Genomic DNA, 27595 nt, shown 5'->3' with positions numbered 1-27595 from the left:
AGACATAACGTTACTTTCTAAAGTTTTCAAATTAGCGAACTTATACACTTGTTTGGCTTCATCCAATAAAACATGCAGACATTTTACCCCATCTATAACATGATAACGCCCACAACGTGGCCGAAGGTCACGCATTCGAGCGTACAAGACGTGGCCAAAGGCCACGTCGAAAGTACGCGAGTCCAATATATATATAGCCCCAATCCCACCACTCACTCACTCACTGACATAAATGTTCTCCGTGAAGGAAGCCCCGGAGGCGAAAAATGTCCGATTACGACCCCCCATGAAATCGTCCCAAAAGAGCGAGAAAATTAAAAAATCGCTCAATCGGCCCTTCCTTAAGGGTGAAAATGCCCTTTTCTCACGTCCTTAGCAACCGTTGCCACGGGCATTTCTTTTGCACACATTGTTTCCTTCAATTCTTAATTGTCTAGCTACATTATATTTGTCACAGATCAATAGCACACAGATGAATCAACACCTGGTACAAAAAGGTGCCTTAAACAAGGGTGACATCTACATAATAAGGAGTTTCAGCCCAGATACAATTACGTTATACTCAATGCGTAAATATCTACATCGTGCTTGTTTTAACTAAATGTTTAGGGGGTATAATGACATGCAATTCCTTAGAGCTTGCCATGCCTGTTGTTGTCCATGGAAACGGACGTTGCTAGGGAACTTAAAGAATGTTTATTTTCACCCCGAAAACTACTGTAAGGGAATTATGCTAGACTCCTCGAATTTCAAAATGCGAGCAACAGAATTTATTACAGAGGCAAGGTAGGCATTTTAGGGGAATGACGGAAAACAGTTATTATCCAATTACGTTCAAAAATGTGAAAATGACAAAAGAAGTAAATATAACATTTTCAATTTAGTGTCGCAATTTAATTCGTAAATGCAAAACATCCAACTAATTATCTTGAAACGGTTATTACTTACTCAGTTCATTATGAAGAAAATAGACAATAATAGTTTGAATATTTGTACCTTATTAGAGCCCATACACATATAAAGTTACTTTCTAAACTTTAGAAATTAGTGAACTTGTACACATGTTCCCCATCATCCAATACAACACGCAGACATTTTCAAAGTCATTAAGGTCATTGAGGAACCCCATCTATAACGTGATTGCGCCCACAACGTGGCCGAAGGTCACGCATGCGAGCGTACAAGACGTGGCCAAAGGCCACGTCGAAAGTATGCGAGTCCAATATATATATAGCCCCAATCCCACCACTCACTCACTGACTCACTGACATAAATGTTCTCCATGAAGGAAGCCCCGGACGCGAAAAACGCCCGATTACGACCCCCCATGAAATCGTCCCAAAAGGCCGAGAAAATTAAAAAATCTCTCAATCGGCCCTTCCTTAAGGGTGAAAATGCCCTTTCTTCACGTCCTTAGCAACCGTTGCCACGGGCATTTCTTTTGCACACATTGTTTCCTTCAATTCTTAATTGTCGAGATACATTATATTTCTCACAGATCAATAAGAGATGAATCACCTCCTGGTTAGAAAAGGTATTTCAAACAAGGGTGACATCTACTACATAAGCAGTTTCAGCCCAGGTACAATTACGTATAGGTACTTGTATTAGTAAACTCAGTGCGAAAATATTTACATCGTCCTTGTTTTAATTAAATGTTTAGAGGTATAATAGCAAACAATTATTTAAAGAGTTTGCGGTGCTTGTTGTTCACCATGGAAACGGACGTTGCTAGGGAACTTAAAGAAAGTTTATTATCACCCCGAAAAATACTGTAAGTGAATTATGCTAGACTTTTCGAATTTCAAAATTCAAGCGTCAGAATTAATTACAGAGGCAAGGTAGGAATTTGAGGGAAATAAAGGAAAACAATAATTTTCCAATTACATTTAAAAATGTGAAAATGACAAAAGCCGTAAATATTGAATTTTCAATTTAGTCGCTATTCAATTCGTTTATGCAAGACATCCAGCTAATAATCTTGATACGGTTATTACTTACTCAGTTTATTATTAAGAAAATAGACAATAATACTTTGAATTTTTGTGCCATATTAGAGCCCATACACACATAAAGTTATTTTCTAAACTTTTCAAATTAGCGAACTTATACGCTTGTTCCCTTTCATCCAATTCCAATACAACATGCAGACATTTTACCCCATCTATAATATGATTACGCCCATAACGTGGCCCAAGGTCACGGATGCGAGCGTACAAGACGTGGCCAAAGGCCACGTCGAAAGTACGCGAGTCCAATATATATATAGCCCCAATCCCACCACTCACTCACTGACTCACTGACATAAATGTTCTCCATGAAGGAAGCCCCGGAGGCGAAAAACGCCCGATTACGACCCCCCATGAAATCGTCCCGAAAGGCCGAGAAAATTAAAAAATCTCTCAATCGGCCCTTCCTTAAGGGTGAAAATGCCCTTTTCTCACGTCCTTAGCAACCGTTGCTACGGGCATTTTTTGCAGCACACATTGTTTTCTTCAAATTCTTAATTGTCGAGATACGTTATATTTCTCACAGATCAATAGCACACAGATGAATGAACTCCTGGCTTTGAAAAGGTGCCTGAAACAAGGGTGACATCTACATAATAAGGAGTTTCAGCCCAGATACAATTACGTTATACTCAATGCGTAAATATCTACATCGTGCTTGCTTTAATTAAATGTTTAGGGGTTATAATGACATGCAATTCCTTAGAGCTTGCCGTGCCTGTTGTTGTCCATGGAAACGGACGTTGCTAGGGCACTTAAAGAAAGTTTATTTTCACCCCGGAAGCTACTGTAAGGGAATTATGCTAGACTTTTCGAATTTCAAAATACGAGCATCAGCATTTATTACAGAGGCAAGGTAGGGATTTGAGGGGAATGACGGAAAACAGTTATTATCCAATTACGTTCAAAAATGTGAAACTAACAAAATATGTAAATATTGAATTTTCAATTTAGTTGCTATTCAATTCGTTTATGCAAAGCATCCAACTACTTATCTTGGAACGGTTATTACTTACTCTGTTCATTATTAAGAAAATATACAATAATATTTTGAATATTTGTACCTTATTACAGCCCATACACACATAAAGTTACTTTCTAAACTTTACAAATTAGTGAACTTGTACACATGTTCCCCATCATCCAATACAACATGCAGACATTTTCAAAGTCATTAAGGTCATTGAGGAACCCCATCTATAACGTGATTGCGCCCACAACGTGGCCGAAGGTCACGCATGCGAGCGTACAAGACGTGGCCAAAGGCCATGTCGAAAGTACGCGAGTCCAATATATATATAGCCCCAATCCCACCACTGACTCACTGACATAAATGTTCCCCATGAAGGAAGCCCTGGAGGCGAAAAATGCCCGATTATGACCCCCCATGAAATCGTCCCAAAAGGCCGAGAAAATTTTGTTGAGATACATTATATTTCTCACACAGATGAATCAACTCCTGGCTTTGAAAAGGTGGCTCAAACAAGGGTGACATCTACATAATAAGGAGTTTCAGCCCAAATACAATTATATATATATTGGTAAACTCAATGCGAAAATATTATCTACATCGTGGTTGTTTTAACTAAATGTTTAGAGGTATAATAACAAACAATTATTTAGAGTTTTTGAAGTCCACACAGGAGAACCTTTAGTTCCAGAACCTAACTTGACTGAAGTTAAAGATGCTATTAAAAGGCTAAAGAATAACAAAGTACCTGGCATTGATTTAATACCAGCTGAGTTAAATAAATATGGTGGAAATTCATTAATATGTCAAATTCATAAATTAATTTGTTTAATATGGAATAAAGAAGAAATCCCTCAACAGTGGAAAGAATCCATAATTGTTCCTGTGTTTAAAAAAGGTGATAAAATGAACTGCAGTAATTACCGTGGAATTTCTCTACTATCAACAACATACAAAATATTGTCTAACATTCTTTTAACAAGACTAACCCCATATGCTAATGAAATTATAGGTGATTATCAATGTGGATTTAAACGTAACCGATCAACTACAGATCAAATTTTTCACATCAGACAGACACTTGAAAAAAAGTGGGAATATAATCAAAATGTCCATCAGCTATTCATTGATTTCAAAAAAGCATATGATTCGGTCAAAAGAGATAAACTATATAATATATTAGTAGAGTTTGGAATACCTAAGAAGCTTGTTAGTATGATAAAAATATGAACCAGTGAAACAGAAAGTAAAATTCGTGTGGGTAATAATGTGTCTGACAAATTTACAATTCATGATGGGTTAAAACAAGGAGATGCATTATCTCCATTGCTCTTTAATTTTGCCTTAGAATATGCTGTAAGGAAGGTAAGAGAAACTAAAGAAGGACTAAAATTAAATGGTGTGACTCAGTTGTTAGCATATGCAGATGATGTAGACTTACTGGGGGATGATGTGAATACAATTAAGAATAATGCTAAAATATTTTTCAAAACTGCTAAAGAGATAGGTTTGGAAGTTAACAAAGAGAAAACTAAATATATGCTTACAGGCCGAAACCAAGTGTTAGGTAATAATCAAAATCTAATTATTGATAACAACTCGTTTGAACCAGTTTCCAAATTCAAATACTTAGGAGTAATATTAACAAATGAAAATTATATTAAAGAGGAAATAAAAAGTAGGCTTAATTCAGGAAATGCATGTTACTTCTCTCTTCATAAACTTTTGTCTTCTCGTTTAATATCTAAGAAACTAAAAGTTAAAATATACAAAACAGTAATTTTGCCTGTAGTATTATATGGGTGTGAAACTTGGTCCCTTACATTGAAAGAGGAACATAAATTGAGAGTATTTGAAAATAAAATCCTTAGGAAAATCTTTGGACCTAAAAGGGATGAGGAGACAGGTGAGTGGAGAAGGTTACTTAATTTAGAACTACATAATTTGTACTCATGTCCAGATATTATTAGAATAATTAAATCAAGAAGACTTAGGTGGGCAGGACATGTGGCACAAATGGGAGAGGAAAGAGGAGTTTACAGGATTCTTGTTGGGAAACCTGATGGTAAGAGACCTGTAGGAAGGCCAAGACGAAGATGGAGGGACAACGTTGAGATGGACCTAAAGGAAATCGGTAGGGATTGAAAAGAGTATATAGAGCTTGCTCAAGATAGGAACAGATGGAAGGCCTGTGTTGCTGCAGCCATGAACCTTCGGGTTTAAGAAGGCTAGAGAGTTAGTTAGTTAGTTAGTTAGAGTTTTTGCCATGCTTGTCGTTGTCCATGGAAACGGACGTTGCTAGGAAACTTAAAGGACGTTTATTTCCACCCCGAAAACTACTGTAAGGGAATTATGCTAGACTTTTCGTATTTGAAAACATGAGCGTCAGAATTTATTACGGAGGAGAGGTGGGACTTTGATGGGAACGACGGAAAACAAATATTTTTCTATTACGTTTACAAATGTGAAAATGTCAATAGACGTAAATATTGTTTTCTCAATTTAATGTTGCTCTTGAATTCATTTATACAAGAAATCTAACTAACTATCTTGAAACAGTTATTGCTTACTCACTTTAGTATTAAGAAAATAGACAATTTTGAATATTTTGTATATTTGTACCATATTAGACAAATTACAAATAAGCGAAACGTATATATTGGTAAACTCAATGCGAACATATTTACATCGTGGCTGTTTTAATTCAATGTTTAGAGGTATAATAACAAACACTTATTTAGAGAGTTTGCCGTGCTTGTTGTTCACCATGGAAACGGACGTTGCTAGGGAACTTACAGAAAGTTTATTTTCACCCCAAGAACTACTGAAAGGTAATTATGCTAGACTTTTCGAATTTCAAAATACGAGCGTCAGAATTTATTACAGAGACAAGGTAGGAATTTGAGGAGAATGACAGAAAGATTGCATTTCCAATTTAGTGTCGCTATTGAATTCGTTTATGCAAAACATCCAACTAATTATCTTGAAACTGTTATTACTTACTCAGTTTATTATTAGGAAAATAGACAATAATATTTTGAATATTTGTACCTTATTAGAGCCCATACAGACATAACGTTACTTTCTAAACTTTTCAAATTAGCGAACTTATACACTTGTTTGGCTTCATCCAATAAAACATGCAGACATTTTACCCCATCTACGTATAACATGACTACGCCCACAACGTGGCCGAAGATCATGCATGCGAGCGTACAAGACGTGACCAAAGGCCACGTCGAAAGTACGCGAGTCCAATAACTATAAAGCCCCAATCCCACCACTGACTGACTGACATAAATGTTCTCCATGAAGGAAGCTCCGGAGGCGAAAAATGTCTGAATACGACCCCCCATGAAATTGTCCCAAAAAACCAAGAAAATTAAGAAATCGCTCAATTGACCCTTCTTTAAGGGTGAAAATGTCCTTTTTTACGTCCTTAGCAACCGTTTCCATGGCTTTCTCTCCTGCTCACATTGTTTCCTTCTTTTATTTATTTACATTTTACTTGGGATTACCGCTAAGCAGTTTCTCCCATATCTATATATGTACTGTACATAAACTTACATTTTTTAGTACATTATTATAAAAATACACTATCAACAATTTTTTCCTACTAAATAGTTAAGCCACATTTTCTAAAAAGAAGATAACAATATATATCCAACTGTAAGGTTAGGTTCACAAATCAAAGATTCCAAACACCGAGGGAAAGGAATTTAACAGTTTATAAGAGTTTTATAGAATGTCTCTCTTGTTTGTGTGTATCTATTACACTCAAATATGATATGGTGTATATCTTCCTTGTTGCCATATGTGCAGTTTGGGTTTTGTACAATCCTGATCTTTTGTAAATGACTTTTAGTAGTTGTATGTCCTGACCTAATACGATTTAGTAATACTATCACATTCCGTGAACCCTGAACTTTTTTAAACCCAGGCCTGATTCTATTAAAATTAGCTGCCTGTATTATGAAATTCATCTTTGTACCATTCCTTTCAGTTTTCCTTCAACTTTTTCTTCACTCTCGGTAGAAGGTCTCTGTACCAGGTTTTCAGCTCCAGTACAGGTTGAATTACTCTAGCTTGTTTTGCATATCATTTCCTAAATTTTGATAATGAGCTTAAACCCAAGCTAAATTAATTATCTTTCTCCTGCTCCTTAAATTTTGTAAAGTTTTTACAAAGTTTATAATATATGGGGAGCATTTAAATAATAAATCGTAATTGGACTGAATTGAATATAATACACTTTTGGAATCCGTTAATATTAATATATATTTTTTTGCAATTTATATGTATAAATTAGTGCTTGGTAAATTGCATAAGCTTCAGCTGTAAAAATGGAAAAATCTTCCGGTAAATATATCATAATTGATTCCTTCTTCTAAAAGGTAAAAAAAAGGTAAAGTGCTCCCCTGTGCATAGCACCACACCATGAAGGCGTATAGGGGGTGTGGGGGTAACGCCCCACGCTTTCTTGATCCGGTCGTGAGTGGGAGTGATGTGATCAGCATCACGCCCATTACCGCCTTTGCCCCCCAGGGTTTCCTCCAGGTACCCATGTTATTCGACGCTGGGTGGGCGCCGGGGCCGCTTCCAACGTTAAAAAAGTTCCCGTATTTTAGCATGGTAGTAAGACACGTTACCGACTTTTTTTTCATTCACATTTCTATTTCAGGAGTTTTTCAGGGCAATCACAGATACCCATGCCTTACCCGGGACTCGAACCCGGAACCCCTGGCGTTGTAGCGAGCTCTGCCAACCACTTCACCACGAAGGTCGACATCCTGAGCCACCGCGGCCACTTCTTCTGTACATCATAAACAGCACATCTTACATTTTGACTACTTTTTGAACCTTCTGTGTATATATAAAGTAATAATCTTTCCATTTTTCCATGTAATCATATTTTGTATATTGTTCAGTAAAATAAATATCTCTATATTCACAAACAGGAAAATCTAGAGTATATATGGGCTTACTCCTTACTTTCAATAATTTTTGATGATCCTCATAGTACTCATTATATAATTGCACCCATCCTATATCTTCGCAGTTGTTAATTTTGCCTGTATCATATAATTCAACCAAGTCAAGTCAAATAGAATGTCGTTAAACGAATGATTAACTTCTGACATTGTTTTTAACAGATATTTAATAGATATTTCTCTTTTCCTATAATTTAAGTTCCATTCGCATGCTCCCATGTATTGGAGTACTCCCAACATTGGGAGTACTCTTCATCAGTCCTAGACACTTTCGAAGAACTATCCTCCGCATTACTTCCAAAGGTCGAAATACACTTTTTAACTTATTAAAGAGACTATAATCCCGTATTCTATTTATTCTATTGTTGGTTTGTAATAGTTTTTGTAAAAAATCATCATGCTACTAGGATGACTTCCCCATTTTGTTGTAGCCATTGAACGAAATACATTATAAATTACTTCTGCCTTTTTCACTAACATTTTTATATGAGGTTTCCATGTTAATTTAGTATCAAATATAACGCCTAAACATTTTGCTGTATTTTCTATGTTAATGTGTGATTTTTTGTGTATTGATTCATATTTTTCGGAGCTCCTTTTTTACTAAATATAATCAGCTTTGATTTTTCTGACGATATATTCATAGACCTATTCTCAAGAAATTTCTTTATTTCTATTATTTTCGCTTCCATGTTGGTGACTCCTTTATCTACTTGCTTGAGACACTCACATATATACACAAATCATCTGCATATTGTATATATCCAAATGGCTCAGGACATATTCTTTGAACATCCATTAAATATATATTAAAAAGTAAAGGGCTTAAAGGGATTCCCTGTGGAAGTCTCCTTGTTATCCATCTAGGACCCTCAACTTTATTGTGAAAGTAAAAATATAAACAACGATTTTTTAATAGATTCCAAATTATTTTTAGATGCATATAAGGTATTTTCAGATTTTGTAGAATGTTTAATAATATATTTATATTTACATTATCATATGCCCCTTTAATATCTAAGAAAGCAGCAATAAGACTACTTTTCCTTTTCATTGTATCATAAATTTTTGATGATAACATTGCCAACGCATTTGTACACACCTTCCTAAATCCAACTTAGAGTCTTGAAAATAAACCCTGTCCCTCCATATGCCAACTTATTCTCTTCAGAATTAATTTTTCAAAAATTTGCGCCAGTACTGAAGACAAAGCTATCGCTCTATAAGATTCTCCTTTATGTGGGTTTTGCCAGGTTTCAATATTGGTAAAATCATTTGAGTGTACCACGATTGCGGTACATTTCCTGAATTCATTATATAGTTGTAGATGTTACAAAGATATATTATACCACATTCCGGCAAATTTTGAATCATCGAGTATGATATTCCATCTTTTCCTGTAGTTGTGTCCTTGGCTCTAATTATTATGTCTCTTATTTCATCGATCATGATATTGGTGTATAATCCTTGTGAATGTCTATCATTAGGACTGAAAGAGAAAATTTCATCAGGGGCATCTTCAGGTTCGTGTTTATTATTACATGTTACCTTCATAATAAATTCATCTTTCCAGGTTTCTTTGAGTGGTATTAATCGAGGGGTATGTGGTTTGCGGATTGATTTAAATTTAGCCCACACGGTACTGATACACTCTTTGTTATTTATGTCTTCACAATACTTTGCCCACGATTGTCTTTTTGCACTGATATAACTTTTCTTGGCCTGCGTTATTGCTTTCTTATAAATAATACAAGTTTTCTGATTTGGTATTGTTTTATAAACTTCTGTGGCTTCAATTCTCTGTATTTTAAAATTTTGGCAATCTTTATTCCACCAGTGTACTATTGGATACTTTTTTACAACTTCCTCTTTTGCCCTTGTACATGATCTGTCCATAACAATACTAACAGAATCTACAAACTACAAAATAATCATATGTACTATTATCAATATTATTTAAATCTGTATTTTTAAATAAGATTGTAAGTTATTTAGAATATTTATTCCAATCAGCTTCGTTAACTTTCCATTTTCTGAGCGGAATAGTGAAAGATCTCACTGTATTAGTATCAGTATAAAAAAACATGGATAATGGTCACTGGTTCTTTGATCACTTTCTGTTTCCAACTGAAATTGACCACATATATCATCTAACATTAACGTTAAATCTATAGCTGTTGGCCGAGTACCTAATCTTCCTATATACGTAGCAGACCCGTCATTAATTACAGTAAAGTTGTACAAATCCATACATTCTACTAACACTTTCCCCAACTTATCTTCATCCTGATCTTCCCATATTATGTGATGGCAATTGAAATCCCCTGCTATAATAAAAGGCCTTTCTATGCATTGAAACATTTGCGATAATGTATTTGTCGTTAATTTCTGTGACTCTGCACCTGTACGTATAAATATAGATATAATATTAACTTTTTGATTACTAAAAGCAATTTTAATTCCTACGACTTCAATTTTGTATGTGTCGTATATAGACAATGTATAATCAAAAGATATAGGTTCAAATGGAATGCTTTCATGAATCATAATTGCAACTCCTTTACTATCATCTCTAATCTTTTCATAAATTATGTGATAATGATTTAATTTAAAATAATTTATGTTTGATGGGTCCACAAAGATTTCCGATAAACATAAAAGTTCAGGTCCATATTCATCTATTAATTTCACCAGATTTTGCTTTTTTGCTTTCAGTGATCTTACATTCCAGTGTACCCTCATTAATGTCTTCCATTATTTTTTCTTCCACACCCTTAGGTGTCTCTCCAAAAATTTACAAATCCTCAATAATTTTCTGCACCTGGCCATTTATTTGTGAGCATTCTGTTAGTATTTATTTTATGCTTAATAAGTCAGAATTTTTAGTTAATGTCGCCATAAGTTTCGCCATTAATTGTAACAAATTATACATAACAGCTTTCTGAGATGTTATGTGAGGAAAGTACACGATTTTTTTCTGTTCTTCATTGTTGTAGATTCCGATGTTCACTTCCTGCATGCTTCTGTTTGTACTATCCACATCTTCCTCATTATTCCTTGACTTAATTACAGTTCCTGTAGACTTTCCATTCAATTGTTTTTGATTACTTTGTAATTTCTTTAGATAACCTTTAGTCGCCTTGTAATCAAGGGGTCCCGGGTTCGATACCCGGTGGAGGCACAAGTGGTTCGGATCCCACTTTAAACTGTAGGTCCAGTCCCGATTAACCTAACTGTGCATAAAGTGGACTTAAAACAAAGTATCAATCAATCATTTAGAGAACCTTTACTTGATTGTCCTTGAGAATTTCCACCATTATAATTCTTTCTTTGCGAATAAGAATTTAGTCTGAAATTTTTTCCAAAATTTATTTTCAAATTTGGAATAGTCTCTATGATCTTCTGGAGGAACTCTTTTCCATGAAACATTTTCCAAGTATGTATCTGATTTTCTTTCACCCCAATCACTTAAGGCTTCAAATCCGTTTTGTATTGTTATGCTATTTCCTACAACACCAGTCTTTCTTTTTTTAATTTCACTTACTTGACTTTTGTTTATATGGTTTTTTTATTTGATCAGCATATGAGTTGCCTTGAACAACATAATTGCTTGGTACGTTACCTGTTATTACTCTCTCTCTCTCTCTCTTGCTTCTTGCCGGGATAAATTATCATACGCCATAACCTTTACGATTTCTCTTTCCATTTCCCATTTTGCACATGACTTATCACTACCAACATGTTCTCCTCCGCAATTTAAACATTTCAGAGTTTCATTACAAATTTCATGTTCCTCTTTTCCACATCTAGCACACTTAGCTTTATCCTTGAATATGGCTGCTGAATGTGCAAATCTGTAACATTTCTTACATTGCATCACATTTCTAACTTTAGGTGTAACATCGAAAATGTGACTAACCACAATAATCTGTTTAGGCATTTCTTGAGATCTAAACGTGATTGATATTAGCTTAGTAGGAACAAAATAATATGATCCATTATCTTTTCGAATTATCTCTTTCATTCTTTCCACTGATATTACTGTCGGGTCTTCAATACTTTCCTTAATTTCCTCCTATTCAAATTCAGTGGGCACACCATATATCAATCCTTCCCTCATCAATAAGGATTCTGGGATGAACACATCAATATTATTTTCTTTATGAAAATGCATATTTTTCATGAAATTGTTAGCTTCATTCCTGGTTTAAAAATAAATCTTTGCTCTTGGTTGGATATACCTGACCCTTATATCTTTCTTTCGCAATTCATTTCCTATTTTCATAGAGTTAAATTTCTTTTCTGCACCTTTTGTACTAGCCATTATTACTAAATAAGGCTCATTATGTGTATCATAATACATTTTACACTTGTCTACATTATTTTCTCTTCGACCTTCTCCAAACTTGTTTACTTTATCTCTACTATCTAAACTGTCCTTCCTTACCGCTTTTGCTGGAACTTGATCATCTTCAGGAGATCTGACTCTTTTAACCTGTTTCCTAGATGTTTCTTCTATAACAATTTCATTGTCTTCTACCAAATTCGTTATAATTTCTACTTGATTATTAAGTTCCATATAACCTATGACATCCGCCATGACGTAAACAAGAACTGCCATACGCAAATCACATTAATGTGTATATTTCCTTTTTCCGTGTTTAAACTTCAACTTAAATAAGTATATGGGTTTAACTCAATTCCAGTCACAAAATTCTGTCTTTATAAACAGTACTCACTGAATTAACAACTATTAATATTACCACAATATTACACAAACAGCTCACTTTCGATCAACCACAGGCTCCCATTGTTTCCTTCAATTGTTTTTTTTTAAATAAATGTATATTTGGTTGTAGCTTTGCTGCTATGCACCAGTTACATTTGTTTTACATTTCATAATTTTTATTGTCTAGCTACATTATATTTCTCACAGATCACACACAGATGAATGAACTCATGGTTTTGAAAAGGTGCCTCAAACAAGTTTCAGTCCATATACAATTACGTATATATTGTTATACTCAATGCGAAAATATCTACATCGTGCTTCTTTTAACTAAATGTTAGAGGTATAATAACAAACAATTCTTTAGACCTTTCCGTGCTTGTTGTTGTCCATGGAAACGGACGTTGCTACGGAACTTAAAGAAAGTTTATTCTAAACCGAAAACTACTGTAAGTGAATTATGCTAGACTTTTCGGATTTCAAAACATGAGCATCAGAATTTATTACAGAGGAGAGGTAGCGATTCGAGGGGAATGACGAAAAACAATAATTTTTCAATTACGTTTAAAAATGCGAAAATGACAAGAGACGTAAAATATTGCTTATCCGATTTAGTGTCGCTATTGAATTCTACATTCTACTAACTATCTTGAAATGAATATTACTTACTTAGTTTATTATTAAGAATATTGACAATATTTGTAACATATTAGAGCCCAAACACACATAACATTACCTTGAAAACTTTTCAAATAAGCGAACCAAGTCGGCGAGAGCAAATTTACTTTGGGCGAGAGCACGAGACGCTCGGTTAGGCTTTTTCAGAGAGTGCAAATGCCCGTTTCGTACTTTCTAGCAACGTCTGTTTCCGTCCAGGGGCTACAAATCCGCCATTTTTCCCTCATGGCTTTTACAAGTTCTACATACAATAATTAAATTGGAAATTGACATACCTTCTTCATATATTTTTCTAATTGCAAACGAAATTGGAAAATAGTTAATCTTGATATCTAAAATAACAACAAATCTCCGGCATATGTTTCGATTTTTATGAATCACACTGATTAATGTAAGCGCAGATGTTGCAATGCTAGATTAGAAAAATGCACGGTCATATTCAACCGAGGCGACATATGGTGCCCAAGAAAATAATAACAATTTAAATAACTTGTATTTTGTATCTTTCGGTGCTTAGTTGAGAGTTTTTAGTGCCTTCGAAAACATTTTTTATTATCCTCGAGATAATCACCATCACATATGATTAAATTCCTAGTTACAAAACATGCATCAGACAAGAGTGACATCTATATAAGAAGATTTAGTCCAGAGATAACATAAACAGTCATGTATAATTTACTAAATTAGTACTCAAAATTCGATACATCATGGTTATTTTAATGAAATGTTTTAGACATGTAATACTGTCGTGCTAGCCATGCCTGTAATTGAACTTGGAAACAGACATTGAAAATGGTACCTTAATGTCATATTTTTCAAGTAGTGACGTAACGTAAAATATGACTTGTATCAACTGTCCATACCTTACGGAAAAAAAAATTGTTAGGGCAGTTGACTACCAGAAGAAAACTAAGAGTATGACTCATGTTGTGACATGTAAAAATAATCGAAAACGACGGATAGTAGTGTAAAATCCACAGTTTTCGTGGTCGGTAAGATGAGCAGTGACTCTCCCAATTCCGTTCAACTCCAAGACACCCCTGGTTTTTGCCCCCCCATACAGTGCCGGAATATCTATGTTATAAATGGGTGTTCAAACCTCATCCTGATAGTACGTGGAGTTCACCTTCACATTATTAGCTCCACGGCGAATTGCTAGCTTGCCATTATAGCAGTATCCAGCGATGATCATGAAACCCCGTGGAAAACTTTACTGGCATTCTCGATACAATGTTTGATAATTGTTTTTGTCGCGAGGGCGGTACTAAATCGCGCGGGGTTTGTGACAGTCACTAAGGTTAGTCATATGCTTCGTCTAATGTCACCACATTTTTCCAGCTCTCACCTGCAAGATAGGTCTCATAGAGCTTTCTAGCGTTCGTGCGACGTTCCGCAATGTGACGAGGCAACAGCTTGTGAACTCGCCGCTTATGCCGCATTTCTAGTTGCAGGTCCTTCTTGATTATGGTGTTCACTGTTGACACAGACATTCCCAACTTACGTGCGATACTCCTTTGGGGGGCAGGGTTACCACCTGACACAAGGGCCTTCACTTTTCTCACTATGTCCAGTGTACGACTCGTAGCTGCTCGTGGATTTGCCTGTTTCTTCCCCTGTGGAATTAGGCCCAGTCGGCCTTTTCTTTTTTTGTTCAATACCGCACTGATCCCGTTCTTCGATATCACAAAACCACGCTTCTTGCACATTCCTTTGATTGCCGAATAGCTATATTTAGCATCGGAAAGGGCTGTTATGTAGTTCTCCCAGCATGGTTCAACTTTCTTCGGGATCGTTGTAGGTAAATGGCACAACACTCTGCACACGCGTTCGCGGTACTGACGTTGCTCAGCATGCACCGTTTGGACGGACTGACGTTGATAACAGCGCCGCCAGCGGCTTTCAAAATCGTCACCAGAGATCCCGAACAACCTTCTGTATTTGTAACTTTAGGAAGGGATAATTGGTAGGAAATGGCAATCCTTTCAACAAGTCCAAAACATCGTCCATGTTAGTACGTTTCCGTTTGCAATCAAAGAACCATCTCAGTTGTACTTCCTTTGGAATGGTAACAAATAAGTTCGCCGTAAAAATCAATGTGTACACATGCGAAATTTCAATAAATGGATTTAACCTTAAGTAAAGCAGGATAGTGGTTGGGATAGTAGAGTAGTATGTGGTGTAACTAACGTTAGATGGGGCATTGCTAACTCCGCCCCCCCCTCCTCCTTGTGCTTTCTTGAGAGCAAATACTGGATCCTTATAATCAATAGGTCCTTGTTGGGTTCCCGATAGAGACCCATCAGCTCCATTCCCGATAAGCTAATCAGAGCATAAAGTGGACTTTATCCTCGCTAAAGTTTTGCTAGTCCTCTTTAATGCTAGACACTAAATATCGCACAATAGTCATTGAAAAGAGTAAATACATACATTGGAATGTAATAAGTATTAACTTCTAATTCAAAATTACTTATTACAAACTAATTATTCATAATATCCATAACCTGTAATTTCATAATATAGTCAGACGATTGTAAACTTTAAATTACTTTAAATTACTAGAAACAATTTACAGACCATGTGTTATTTATTGATTGTGACTCTTTTCTGTAGTAACAAATATAAAATATATATTTCTGTTCCATTGAACGTATGCTTGTAAATTAACGGGAGCTCACTGAGTCCAATAACACTGTTTAAGTGCAAAATATTTTAAGTTTCCTTAGTAACAAAATGGATTTAATTTAATGCAAATTGTATTTGTATCGGATTATTTCAATATAAATAATATCGGAAGATATATAAATGCCGTTTTAATTATTGCAACACGCAGTTTACTAGCTAATAACTTAATGTTAAGTTCAAATTTTAAGGTGTATAATAGGCTGCTTGGTTATTCAAGTGTCGCGTGCATTAGAATTTCAATGTAATGTATGGCTTCAAGATCCGAACCTCTAGATTCAATTTAATGATTGACTAACAATTTGGAATCTTCCTATTGATTCGAATATATGGAAGTTCATATTCTGTATTTTTAATGTGTGATTTATTTTTTGTGCTTCAAATTGCCATAAATTGTTCATAATACTCGACAATTTTATATATTTTGACTACAACAAACGCTTCATAGATTATTGTTAGAGATCAACATTCCGGATGGGTGCAACAGCTACACAACAAATTTACAAATATGTTTGTCATTCAATGGCTGTTATATCACGTTGATGTGGAAGACGTTCCTATATTATCGTGATCCATAATTGTACAGTACAATAGACTCAGTTTCCAGAACCTGCATACTTGGAGCAAACCAGGAAAGCAAACCCAACTGCGGCAATATTTTTTTAAGTCTACAAATAAGTACTGTGTAGTTACATACTATTTTTTCACAAGAGAAAACATCTATATTGTAATGAAGCTAATTCACTAATTTATGTATGTTTTAATTTAACAAACAATTTTTGAATGAGACACTTTCTTCTTCTTACAGGCAAGATATTCTGAGAATGTGCCTGACACTCATGCTGCTGTTCTTGATCCGACACTGCAATGGTACCTTGCACGTGAACTCCGTCAATTCGTACGATGATGATTTAACTTCTTGTGCTTACGAAGTTATACAGAAATATTTTCATAGCAGAAACTTGGTTGTGTCCTTTGAGGGTCAAGAAACTATACAGTTACATGGGATTCAGAAACCGCACTTGGCTGTCAATTTAATAGACCCAGCAGAAAATACTTCTGCATATTCTCAGTTCCTTATTACAAATGAAGTGGACTATATTATCAATCTTATAAAATCATCTAACATTAATAACATAATGCAAAATGCTTTATTTAGGATGGGTTGGAAACCAAGTTCCAAATATTTGATTGTCATTCACGATGAACAAACAAAATCAAAAGAAGTTCATAAAGTATTTGTGTCTTTGCACAATAGACGCTTATATAACGTGCTTGTTATGCACCCCTCAATGGAAAAGTCATTCTCATTCAAACCGAGGACAAGCAACTCTGTGTTTATGTATAATTACTTTCCTTACCAGAATAATGAGTGTGGCATAATTGTAGAGGAGCATCTTGTGGAAATTTGGAAACGTGGTCGCTTCATATTCGGAGAATATCTTTTCCCTAACAAATTGAAAGATTTGTATGGATGTAGTCTTTCTTTCAACGCTTGGCTCTCTTACTATATTCACCAATTGCAGCTTCCTGATGATACGAAAATGTTTACAGGAGCACACGGAGGATTGCTGCAATCATTTGCAGATAAATTGAATTTTACAATAAGCACTGGTTACTTGTATGAATTTGCACTGACAGAAGGATTTGTAGATACGGAAGGCAATGTCGTAGGTCACTTAAAGAAAATTTTTGACGGTAAGATGGAGGGAACTATCAACTATGCAGTTGTCAATGCTACATTGTATTCTGTATTCGACACAATTTTGACAAGAGACTACGCCTACACCGGATTCATAGTTCCTCTTCCTAGTCCGTATCCTAGTTGGATGAACATGATATTCCCTTACGATTATCTGTCGTGGACTCTTATTACCACATGTTTTCTACTAATGTGCATTCTCATGACGTACATGCCACGTACTTTTGACGAACGAGTACCTTTTAATCAAATGAAATATGTGTTGTACAACATATCTATTATTTTGGGATATTCTGTGCCACAAATACCACATTTTATTTCATTGCGATTTGCTTTCTTCCTTTGGGTTTCATGTTCTGTTGTGCTTAATACAGGATACCAGAGCGCTCTGTTTAGCTTCACCACAAATCCTAAGATGCCGCCACTTGTTGACAATCTGGAGGAGCTTCTCAATTCCAGATTGCTCATCACAGGTCCAAGTGTGATGAAGGACGAGTTTCGCCTCTACGAAGACAAGACTTCGAAAATGTTATACACCCGCTGGGTTCCATTACTGGACGATAATGACATTTGCGAAGTTGTCAAGCAGAGAACGTATGCGATATTTCTACCTCTTTCATATGCGAAGTCCATAATCAGGATTTGCCATCAGATTGATCGAAATGGGAAATCCACATTCCACATTGGAAAAGAGAAGGTAAGAGCTGTTCCGCTTGTGTTTCACATGAGACGCAATTCCCCATTCACGGAACCCTTCACGCGGGTCGTCGACGCATCCGTCGAGGCAGGTCTCCCTCATGTTTGGAATTGCGAATTGTTGGTAGATTTAAGATCATCATTTCAAGAAGTATATCGACCTAAGGAAAATGAAGACAAGATTGTGTTAGGATTCCAAAACCTACAGGGTGTGTTTATTATGCTTCTTCTAGGTCTTGGTGCCAGCTTCATGGTATTTCTTTGTGAATTACTGAAATCGCATTTTCATAATAGCTATTAGGAACACAGTTAGTAATTATCTTGAAAAATTTTGATGTATTTAAATTTTTGTAATATGGAGAAGAAAAATTGATTCGAAGAAAATTGGTGATTGTTACCAATTTGTTATAAAAGTTTAAAAAAAAAACGAATGGAGAAAGAACAAAGCGGTTTTATTCAATATATTTCCAGATTCTGGAGGACTCAGATACGTCGAAACAACCTTCACCATTGAATTTCTCGTGAAATTCTAGCCTGATTTGATATATCATATCACTCCCTTCCCATTTAAAATTCTGAAGTTGATTTCAAGATGGCGGACATCAAGATGGCTGCCGACCGCGCGGGTGGCGTCAATGTGGTTCCCCCTTGTCCTGGCAACGATTGGTCATCACCATTTCCATGTTGCGCGCTGCAGTGGCCTTGTACCAAGGGTGTTAAGTGACTTTTTGAGCCACCCTGTATAACAGAGTGCATAAATGCTACTTTTACAAAAACAATTGCATGTTTTAAGGATTATTTTATACGAACATTAACGTTCGGCGGGTTTCATATTCTTATCCAGTATTCGTGAGGATATTTCAGAAAATACTATTGAGTTGAAGCCACTCCACAATTCCTGTTCATCTACAGAGTGAAAATCTTGAATTTGTGATCTGTTGTTTGAAAATATCCTCAAAAGCAGAACAAATTTTTCACACATGTCAGAGTATTCCCTTGGAAGTGCCTCCATCTATCCAAGAATTCTTTTTTAAAATTAAGTAAATTATTACTATTTGATATCTCTCTCTCTGTCTCTCTCTCTCTCCCTATATATATATATATATATATATATATATATATATATATATATATACATATATATATATATTTCAACCACACTTGGAACACGTATCACTTGCAATCTCGAAAGAAATACTGTGGAGGTAAGACATCCCTGGCACCCCTATGGGTGAGGGTGGGAGGGGGTGTCATGCAAAAATAATAAGAAATACAGATATTAGGGTGGAATCTATAGTTGTCGGGGTCGCTGAGATGAATAGTGACAGTCCCAATGCCATTCAACGTCAATACACCTCTTGTACCCTTAGGGGAGGGGGTGGGAAGGGGTAGACATGTAAAAATAATCGATAATGACCGATATTAGTGTGGAATTCATAGTTTTCGGGATCGCTAAGATGAATTGTGACACTCCCAACTCCAAGTTTATTTTACACTATAGTTACAATTCATTATTTTCCTGTCTAATAGAAGATTGGGATAAATAAATCCCCGGGCAACGCCGGTTAATCAGCTAATATGTTTATAAAGCATGAGAATACCATGTAATTATGTATTTTATTTATTCATGTGTTTGGAGGGAAAATATTATTTCGCATAGATGAAGAGAAATATTTTCGTACGCAAACATAAGGTAACATTTTTTTCTACCTTAAGTAATGTACTAGTAAATTACACATAATGAACATAGAACACTTATCTAGATAATTATCTATCCTACTCTGTTCTCAGATGACAAATCCCCATATAAAATTTGCATGTTAGAGGCGATAACACAACCCTGCAAAATTCGTGTAAAGTGTTTGGAATCTGAGGGCTGATTCTTATGTATTTTGACTAGGGTTGAGCCGATACCACTTTGAACCGATACCGATGCTGATACTCTCACCGATAGGCACCGATGGGGATAATTTCACGTTACCCTTGGTTTGCAAGATACTTGACCCCGAGTCTTATCTGAGTATGGATTCTTTGTCACGTACTTGCCGTCCACGGAACTTGAGTCCACGTTCAACTAACAAATGCACAAATTCGTATTTTTCAGTTTTTTTCAAAGCCAAAGGTAAGTTGGAAAAGGTTAATGAATCTTTGAAAAGGAAAAAAAAATGGTTTTGGCCACGCTTCTAACGACTCAGAGACAAATGGAATCGGCTAGTATCAGTACAAAAATATCAACCGATACTTTCCGATACCGATACCCTTGGTATCGGGCGATACCGATAAATCGGTATCGGTATCGGCTCAGGTCTAATTTTGACATGCTGATTTCAAATATGACCTCCATTTTCACTATCACGCAAGGATATGAATGAATTAATTTTCCAGGAGTTCTCGTTCGGAAGTGTCGTTTCCATGACTTCTATCTTATTTGCTGGTATGGTATTGGCGTACTGCGATGATTGGATTGGATAAATCGGTATCGGTATCGGCTCAGGTCTAATTTTGACATGCTGATTTCAAATATGACCTCCATTTTCACTATCACGCAAGGATATGAATGAATTAATTTTCCAGGAGTTCTCGTTCGGAAGTGTCGTTTCCATGACTTCTATCTTATTTGCTGGTATGGTATTGGCGTACTGCGATGATTGGATTGGATAAATCGGTATCGGTATCGGCTCAGGTCTAATTTTGACATGCTGATTTCAAATATGACCTCCATTTTCACTATCACGCAAGGATATGAATGAATTAATTTTCCAGGAGTTCTCGTTCGGAAGTGTCGTTTCCATGACTTCTATCTTATTTGCTGGTATGGTATTGGCGTACTGCGATGATTGGATTGGATAAATCGGTATCGGTATCGGCTCAGGTCTAATTTTGACATGCTGATTTCAAATATGACCTCCATTTTCACTATCACGCAAGGATATGAATGAATTAATTTTCCAGGAGTTCTCGTTCGGAAGTGTCGTTTCCATGACTTCTATCTTATTTGCTGGTATGGTATTGGCGTACTGCGATGATTGGATCTCTAGTTACCCCTGCAACTGTATGAATGAATGAATGAATGAAATTTTCTTGTTTTCTCGTGCTGAAGTTTTGTTTCCATGGTTTCCATCTGATTTGTTGTTTTGTTTGGTAATGGCGTACTGCGATGAGTGGATCCCTTGTTACTCCTGCAACTGTCGCTCGAAGTTTGGTCGGTAAAACTGTACGGCGATCAGTTTAGCAGATATACGAGAGAGGTGGAAGTAAATCATTGAGTGTTTGAAGTTGTACACAAATGACATATTTTTTTCTGACTGGAGTATTTAATTCTGTCAAATACACAGTATAATATAATGTTGTGTTTCAATTTTATTATTTCTAGTTGCATTATGTTTGCTTCTTTCTACCAGTTTTTTAACCTAATTTAAGAACCCACAGTGCTGCCACTTAGCGAGCAGATTTGCAGAATTGTTGTTTACATTGCTGGTTAGGAAAGGCGAAAGTGATGGACATAAAAGGATTTTATGACAAATCTTATGTGATGGGACTTTTCTGATACTTCTGAAATCAGTAGCCAAAATTCTAAAATAATCAGCTATTAGTTTCCAAACACTTTTTTATTGCAGGGTAGTCTAACTGAAATACAAATAATAATTGTAATTACAAGTTACACAGCCTTATACATCGAAATCTTCTCTTATTGAGAAGTGAGGTTTTTGGGCTCTCTTTCGCCAAAATTCGCAAGTAAATGTCAGAATTACAATAGTTTTCTAAGATTGATTGATTTATTTATTTGGTGTTTTAAGTACACTTTATGCACAGTAAGGCTACTAGTATTCTACGTTATGACTTTTATGACATGACTATGCTTTGGAAACATTTTTGTTTAATTTTTTTAGTGTACCCAACATTTTATCAAGAAATGTTTAATTTACATTTAGATTTGCGAATTTCTCCAATGTGAAACCTAGATTTCCAGTGGAAATATCCCTTTAAGTTCGCATTGTCGTTTTACAACGGAGAGAAAAATCTTTCCTCTTTAAAACATGTAGTATATTATATAGTACGCTTCACGCTCATGTGGAAAAATCATTTACTATTCAGAAACGTTTAATGCTGAGCTTTGGTTGAAATGCTGCAGTAAATTCACAAACCATGTGTAATGCTTTCAAGACTTATAAGCAAGAAAAATATTGATTTCTCTAAGAATTCGCAAATAAGTTTATAACATCATAACTGTTGATCTAATATTCTTTCTGTTCTCTGGTGTTGTGCCATTTCATATTAGCTTTTCTTCTGGAAATACTCTATTTTTATGATTTATTCATTTGTTCTCTTAAGTTCACTTTATGAACAAAACGGTTAATCGGGACTAGAACTACAATTTAAAGTAGGTTCCGAGCCAACCACTGTGTGATTGATGTGCTTCCAGCGGATATCGAACACTGGAACCCTTGATTTCGAGTTGACCACGTTACCAGTACGCCATTGGGGCGGCCTCTATTTATATGACTACGAGAAATGAAACTACTTTGTTATTTACAATTAAGAATTTAGTATATTTTCTTTAATTTATCTGTTAATTCCTATTTTTCACTTAACATTGCGATTAATTACTGCCACAGTTGTCATGGTTTCAGTAAACTGACGAAGGGGTAGATCAGAACAAAATACTGATACATCACTTGCTTTTGAAGTTCCATTTACTGTAACAAACCGCGAATATTTGTAGACCGTCTAAAGTTTGGAATAATAAGAGAAGTATGTCGTACACTAGATGTAAAATCTTCGCTAAGACAAACGGACTTGCCCTTACTGATTCGGTCTAGATCTGTGGAAACTTAATCCTAGCCAGCATTTGTGACACTATTAGTCGTACGGGCTACACATGTAGCCCGTAGCCCGTCACTTTCTTTTTTTTTAAAAAAAAAAAACAATTAATTTCAAAATTAAAGAGAAAACAGTTGCATGACATTTTTTGACCTTTTTACCGGGTTGTATGGTGATTTCAACTACTTTTTCTGAACAAATGAGAGTTTTGTTCCAAAATGACTTAATGCTTGAATTTTCAAAACAAAAAAAAAAAGAGAAAGTTCCTTCAAATTTGAAGCTATAGAATATGCTACGGAAGTTCAGTAAAAAAATCATGATAAAAGGTACCTAAGCGGTTGTAACGACCCTGCGTGGTCGCCATTCAATTATTATTAGACCCTGCATGGTCGCTATATTCTCTTTAATATCGGATGAAAGAGTTACGCGCAATGTCCCTGCGAGGCGTACGCTTTTAGTTTAAATGTATTCTGTAAACGTTAACGGATCCACCTCTACGTTTATTAGCTTCACTTCTTATTAGACCCTGCGTGGTTGCTGTATTCTGTAAACGCTATCAATTATTGTCATTTACACTGTCGAACTCCTGGTTTTGTATTGCAGAGTCCTTTGTGACTCATTATTAATTGTATTGTCTGAATGCAAACATTTTTAGTTTATTATGACACGTGCATCTAGTGATTTTCCCACTAGTGATTTCTCAATATCAGACCTTTATAATTCTCAGTACGAAGTTTGCAATATGTAAAAAAAATAGTTAGCAACGCGTACTTTTAGTTAGAATTTTCACCGCCCATGAGCCACCGCAAGTATAAAGCCAGCACAGAGAGGTCCGGAGCTCAGTTGGCTCCCTGATGTCAACGGGAAAACATCCAGGGTTAATCGGACTCCCAGCCTGAAGACTAGAAGCCATCCCAGAAGGAAGGAGGAAGAAGAAAAAGAGCCTATCAGCAACCTATATTCCTTTCCCGAATTCTCTGGAGTAAGAGAACGCGAACGCTTTCTGTGCGCATGTTGAAGGGTGTGTGCCTCGTCCAATGAACGCGCGGAGGGGAGGGGCATCCACGGGAGGGGGCTCATTCGCGGTCCAGTAGTTCCGTAGTAAACATGTCAGCTCGCAAGTATAGGGGAACTCTGCATTCAGGAGAGCGCCTCATTGTGTTGAATGTGTTCGAGAACAACTTGTTTCAAAAGTTTAAAATACATGGCTTTTTTTTTACAAATGTTTAAAACATTTAAAACAAAGTGTTTTAAACATGTTTTTCAGACTTGTTTAAAACACATTTTGATACATGATGTTTCATAGTTTGTGGTTATTTGCATGATTTTTGAAAATGTATGTTTAAATTTGTTTTAATTTTTTTCTGTTCTTCGTAGCATCAAAAGACAAATAAAAGTGCAATATTATTTGTTCTTTGTGTAAAACAATACACTGGCCATTGTTAAGAATAAAAGAAGAAATTGGCAGCAGAAAGCGTTTTGCTTTACGGCCGTTACACCGCGCAGCACTTCGTTGCTTTCATCCCGCACCCTTCCCCACTTAGTCTGGCCCCGCCCACAAGCTTTCCCCTCTGCGCGTCGCTACTCCAGAGAATCCGGAAAAGCAGTATACCTACCTGGCCCGATCGCCTCGACTGATAGGTGCTCAGGTTCTACCTGCCCGGCTTGTCTGGGAGTACCAGGACCTTTCCTTCCTAACCTACCGTCCCTGCATAGGAGACACCGGTTGGCTCGCCAATTCCCCGCTAACGCAGGAGGGTGTCGGCATTCCTTTGGTCCTTTTACCCAGCACCCGCTATTCGGGGTTACCGATTGGTTTCGGTCAATTCCCAAATGTGGTTGGGGGTACTACACGCAACCTACTCTCTCTTACAGGGGAACCCGTGACGTCAGCGGCGACCAAGGCCCTAAATAAAATTAGGTCCCCATACTCCCCTTGGCACCTCACTGCAGGGATGAATTGAATGATCTCTGCTCCCCTTTATCTCTTTGAGACCAAAAGTGGTGCATGTAAATACAGGTGCGTGGTACAGGTAAATGCACGTAAGGGTTATAGGTAAATACACGTGTGTAAGTGTGCTAACGGACATCCTTGTGTGTGATTATAATAAACATTTCTTATCTCTTATAATTTCCTTTTCTCACTTTGTAACTGGTCACCTGCGTTCTGGTCACCTTGTTGATCATATACACACCCAGTAAGCCCTGAGATATTTTAGAATCTTGTGTTTTCTGACTGTTGTTTATGCTAGTAATCATGGGTAAACTTTGCACTGCCACCCACTTTATGGAAGTGGTTAGAGTGTGGTAATTGTGTGTAGGAGGCACTTATGGACATTGCACGGTTTTCACATATGTATTACATAATTTTGTTAATATTGATTTAGTAAAGACAATTGTGCCCAAACATGTATAATAAAAGCACAAATATTATGTAATCATCATGATGTGACATATTACATGAGTTGGATATTGGGATCAAAGGAATAACATTGTATAAAAAATGTGTTACGTTCCTGGTAACTCTTCTTACCCTTTACTCTAGTAGTCGTGGACATCAAGACTCTTAATGGTCTTCAATGAAACTCATCTCAAGGTAGGTAAGAAGAATCTAATCAAGGTTGTATAGTTTATAGAAAAACGTTTATTATTTCACTGGGATACTTACAACGGGTAGGTAGGTAACCCGAAAACCGGAACTTTGAGTATCGTTTCTCGTAGATAAAAATATACTAATTGGAAAGGTCAAAACTAAGGTGGCCCAAATCTAGGTTTTACAGAAGAGTGGCGTAAACCTGTACACTTCTTCCTAGACGTGGAGTTATCACCTGAGATGGCCAATCTAGGTTTTACAGAAGAGAGACGTAAACCTATTTCACTTCTTCCTAGGTCGGAACCGTTCCTAATTGTCCAGTCTAGGGTTTACAGAAGAGCGGCGTAACCCTATTTCACTTCTTCCTAGACTGAAACTGAACTACCTTCAAGGCCAAAATGCGTCGTATTTTCCAGCCTCGAACTCCGGACTTTAGGGAATTTTCTGATATAATATTCTGAATTATAGCAGATAGGTATTTAGAATATACATAGTTTTGTTTTGAGTATTTTACTAAGAAAGTTTACATATTCATTTGAGTTAACAATATTTCTTTAACGTTCATAAAACTTCTTACAGTTTGGAAAATTACAAATTTAAAAGTTCAGCCATTATCTAAACACAATCTGGTTAGTTCATTAGAATTGGTAAACTTTGATTGGCGGGTTTCTATTTACATCATAATATTATGCATGTTGCGTTAAACGAAGTGACTTCATTACTGTATTACATGAAGGTTAATTCATTAGATCATAAGCACCCTGATTGGTGCGTTCACGTTTACGTCACAAACTGAGTTATACATGTAAATTTATAAACATTATCAAGAAATCAAGGTGATACTGAATGTAACAAATGACTTTTTGTAGTTCAAAGTATCAAATTTAAGTTCAGGCTCTGTGAGATAATACAAAAACACAAAAATAATATTTTAGAAAGTAATTTAAATATAAAATTTGCATGTTAAGGACCGTAGATCAGTCCAAACTCAAGCCTAATTTTCTTGTATGAATGCAAGGCGGAATACCAAAGAATGCGTAAATTTCAACTTCAACTGTGTTTCTCGCATCCCCATGAAGAGAAAACATCTCTTTCACTAGATCAATATTGTTGAACTGCCCAATTGGCAGTACGGGGACATAGAGGTAGAGACACTCGCTTTAATTTCTGAGCCAATATTTATTACGACACCCAGACCATACGGACCCGAACATGGACAGGAAGAAGGCACCTCTCACTTACCTAACGCAATCTCTCTCCTTCCTGGTACCTCCTCACTTCCATAACGCCACTCTCTCTTTGGCACCACCTTCTGCCAACGATCCCCAAACGCAACTCTCTATCAGCCACGACTTCCTCCCGGCCAATGTTTCCCAGTTTCCATTACTCAGCAGTGACATTGCCCGATCGAAATTCGCACCTGAATTACTATTTCAAGCTCTCCTTCTCTGTCCACATTCTGCCGGCCCCAGGCATCCACTTCGTGGCTGCACATTTACATAAATACCCAGATACATATATAAAGTACACGATGTTGAACTACGTTTTCAGAAAGTCAATTATTTTGTCCATCACCTTGTATGCATATCCACTAATTAACTATCGCCCTGTACGCTATCCAATAATAAATCGTCACCCTGTATATAAGAAACAAATGTTCATTCGTACACTATATGTAACAATTTCAAATTAGTGTTCAAGATCTCCTGACATGGGCTAACCTAAAG

General features: G+C 36.2%; 1 protein-coding gene across 1 annotated transcript; it reads left to right on the top strand.

The window, feature by feature from the left end:
• The first annotated feature begins 16880 nt into the window (after positions 1-16880).
• On the top strand, positions 16881-18755 carry LOC145994103 (uncharacterized). Its single transcript, XM_083130190.1, has one exon. It carries the CDS (start codon positions 16881-16883, stop codon positions 18753-18755), a length of 1875 nt encoding a protein of 624 aa, XP_082986316.1.
• Positions 18756-27595: the final 8840 nt, after the last annotated feature.

The sequence above is a fragment of the Lepisma saccharinum genome, chromosome 10 (assembly GCF_977018435.1).
Source record: "Lepisma saccharinum chromosome 10, izLepSacc3.1, whole genome shotgun sequence".
NCBI lineage: Eukaryota > Metazoa > Arthropoda > Insecta > Zygentoma > Lepismatidae > Lepisma > Lepisma saccharinum.
This window is presented reverse-complemented; position numbering and strand designations above follow the sequence as displayed.

Excerpts from the sequence above, each read along its gene's own strand:
- LOC145994103 (XM_083130190.1), top strand. The coding sequence starts at position 16,881 with ATGTGCCTGACACTCATGCTGCTGTTCTTGATCCGACACTGCAATGGT.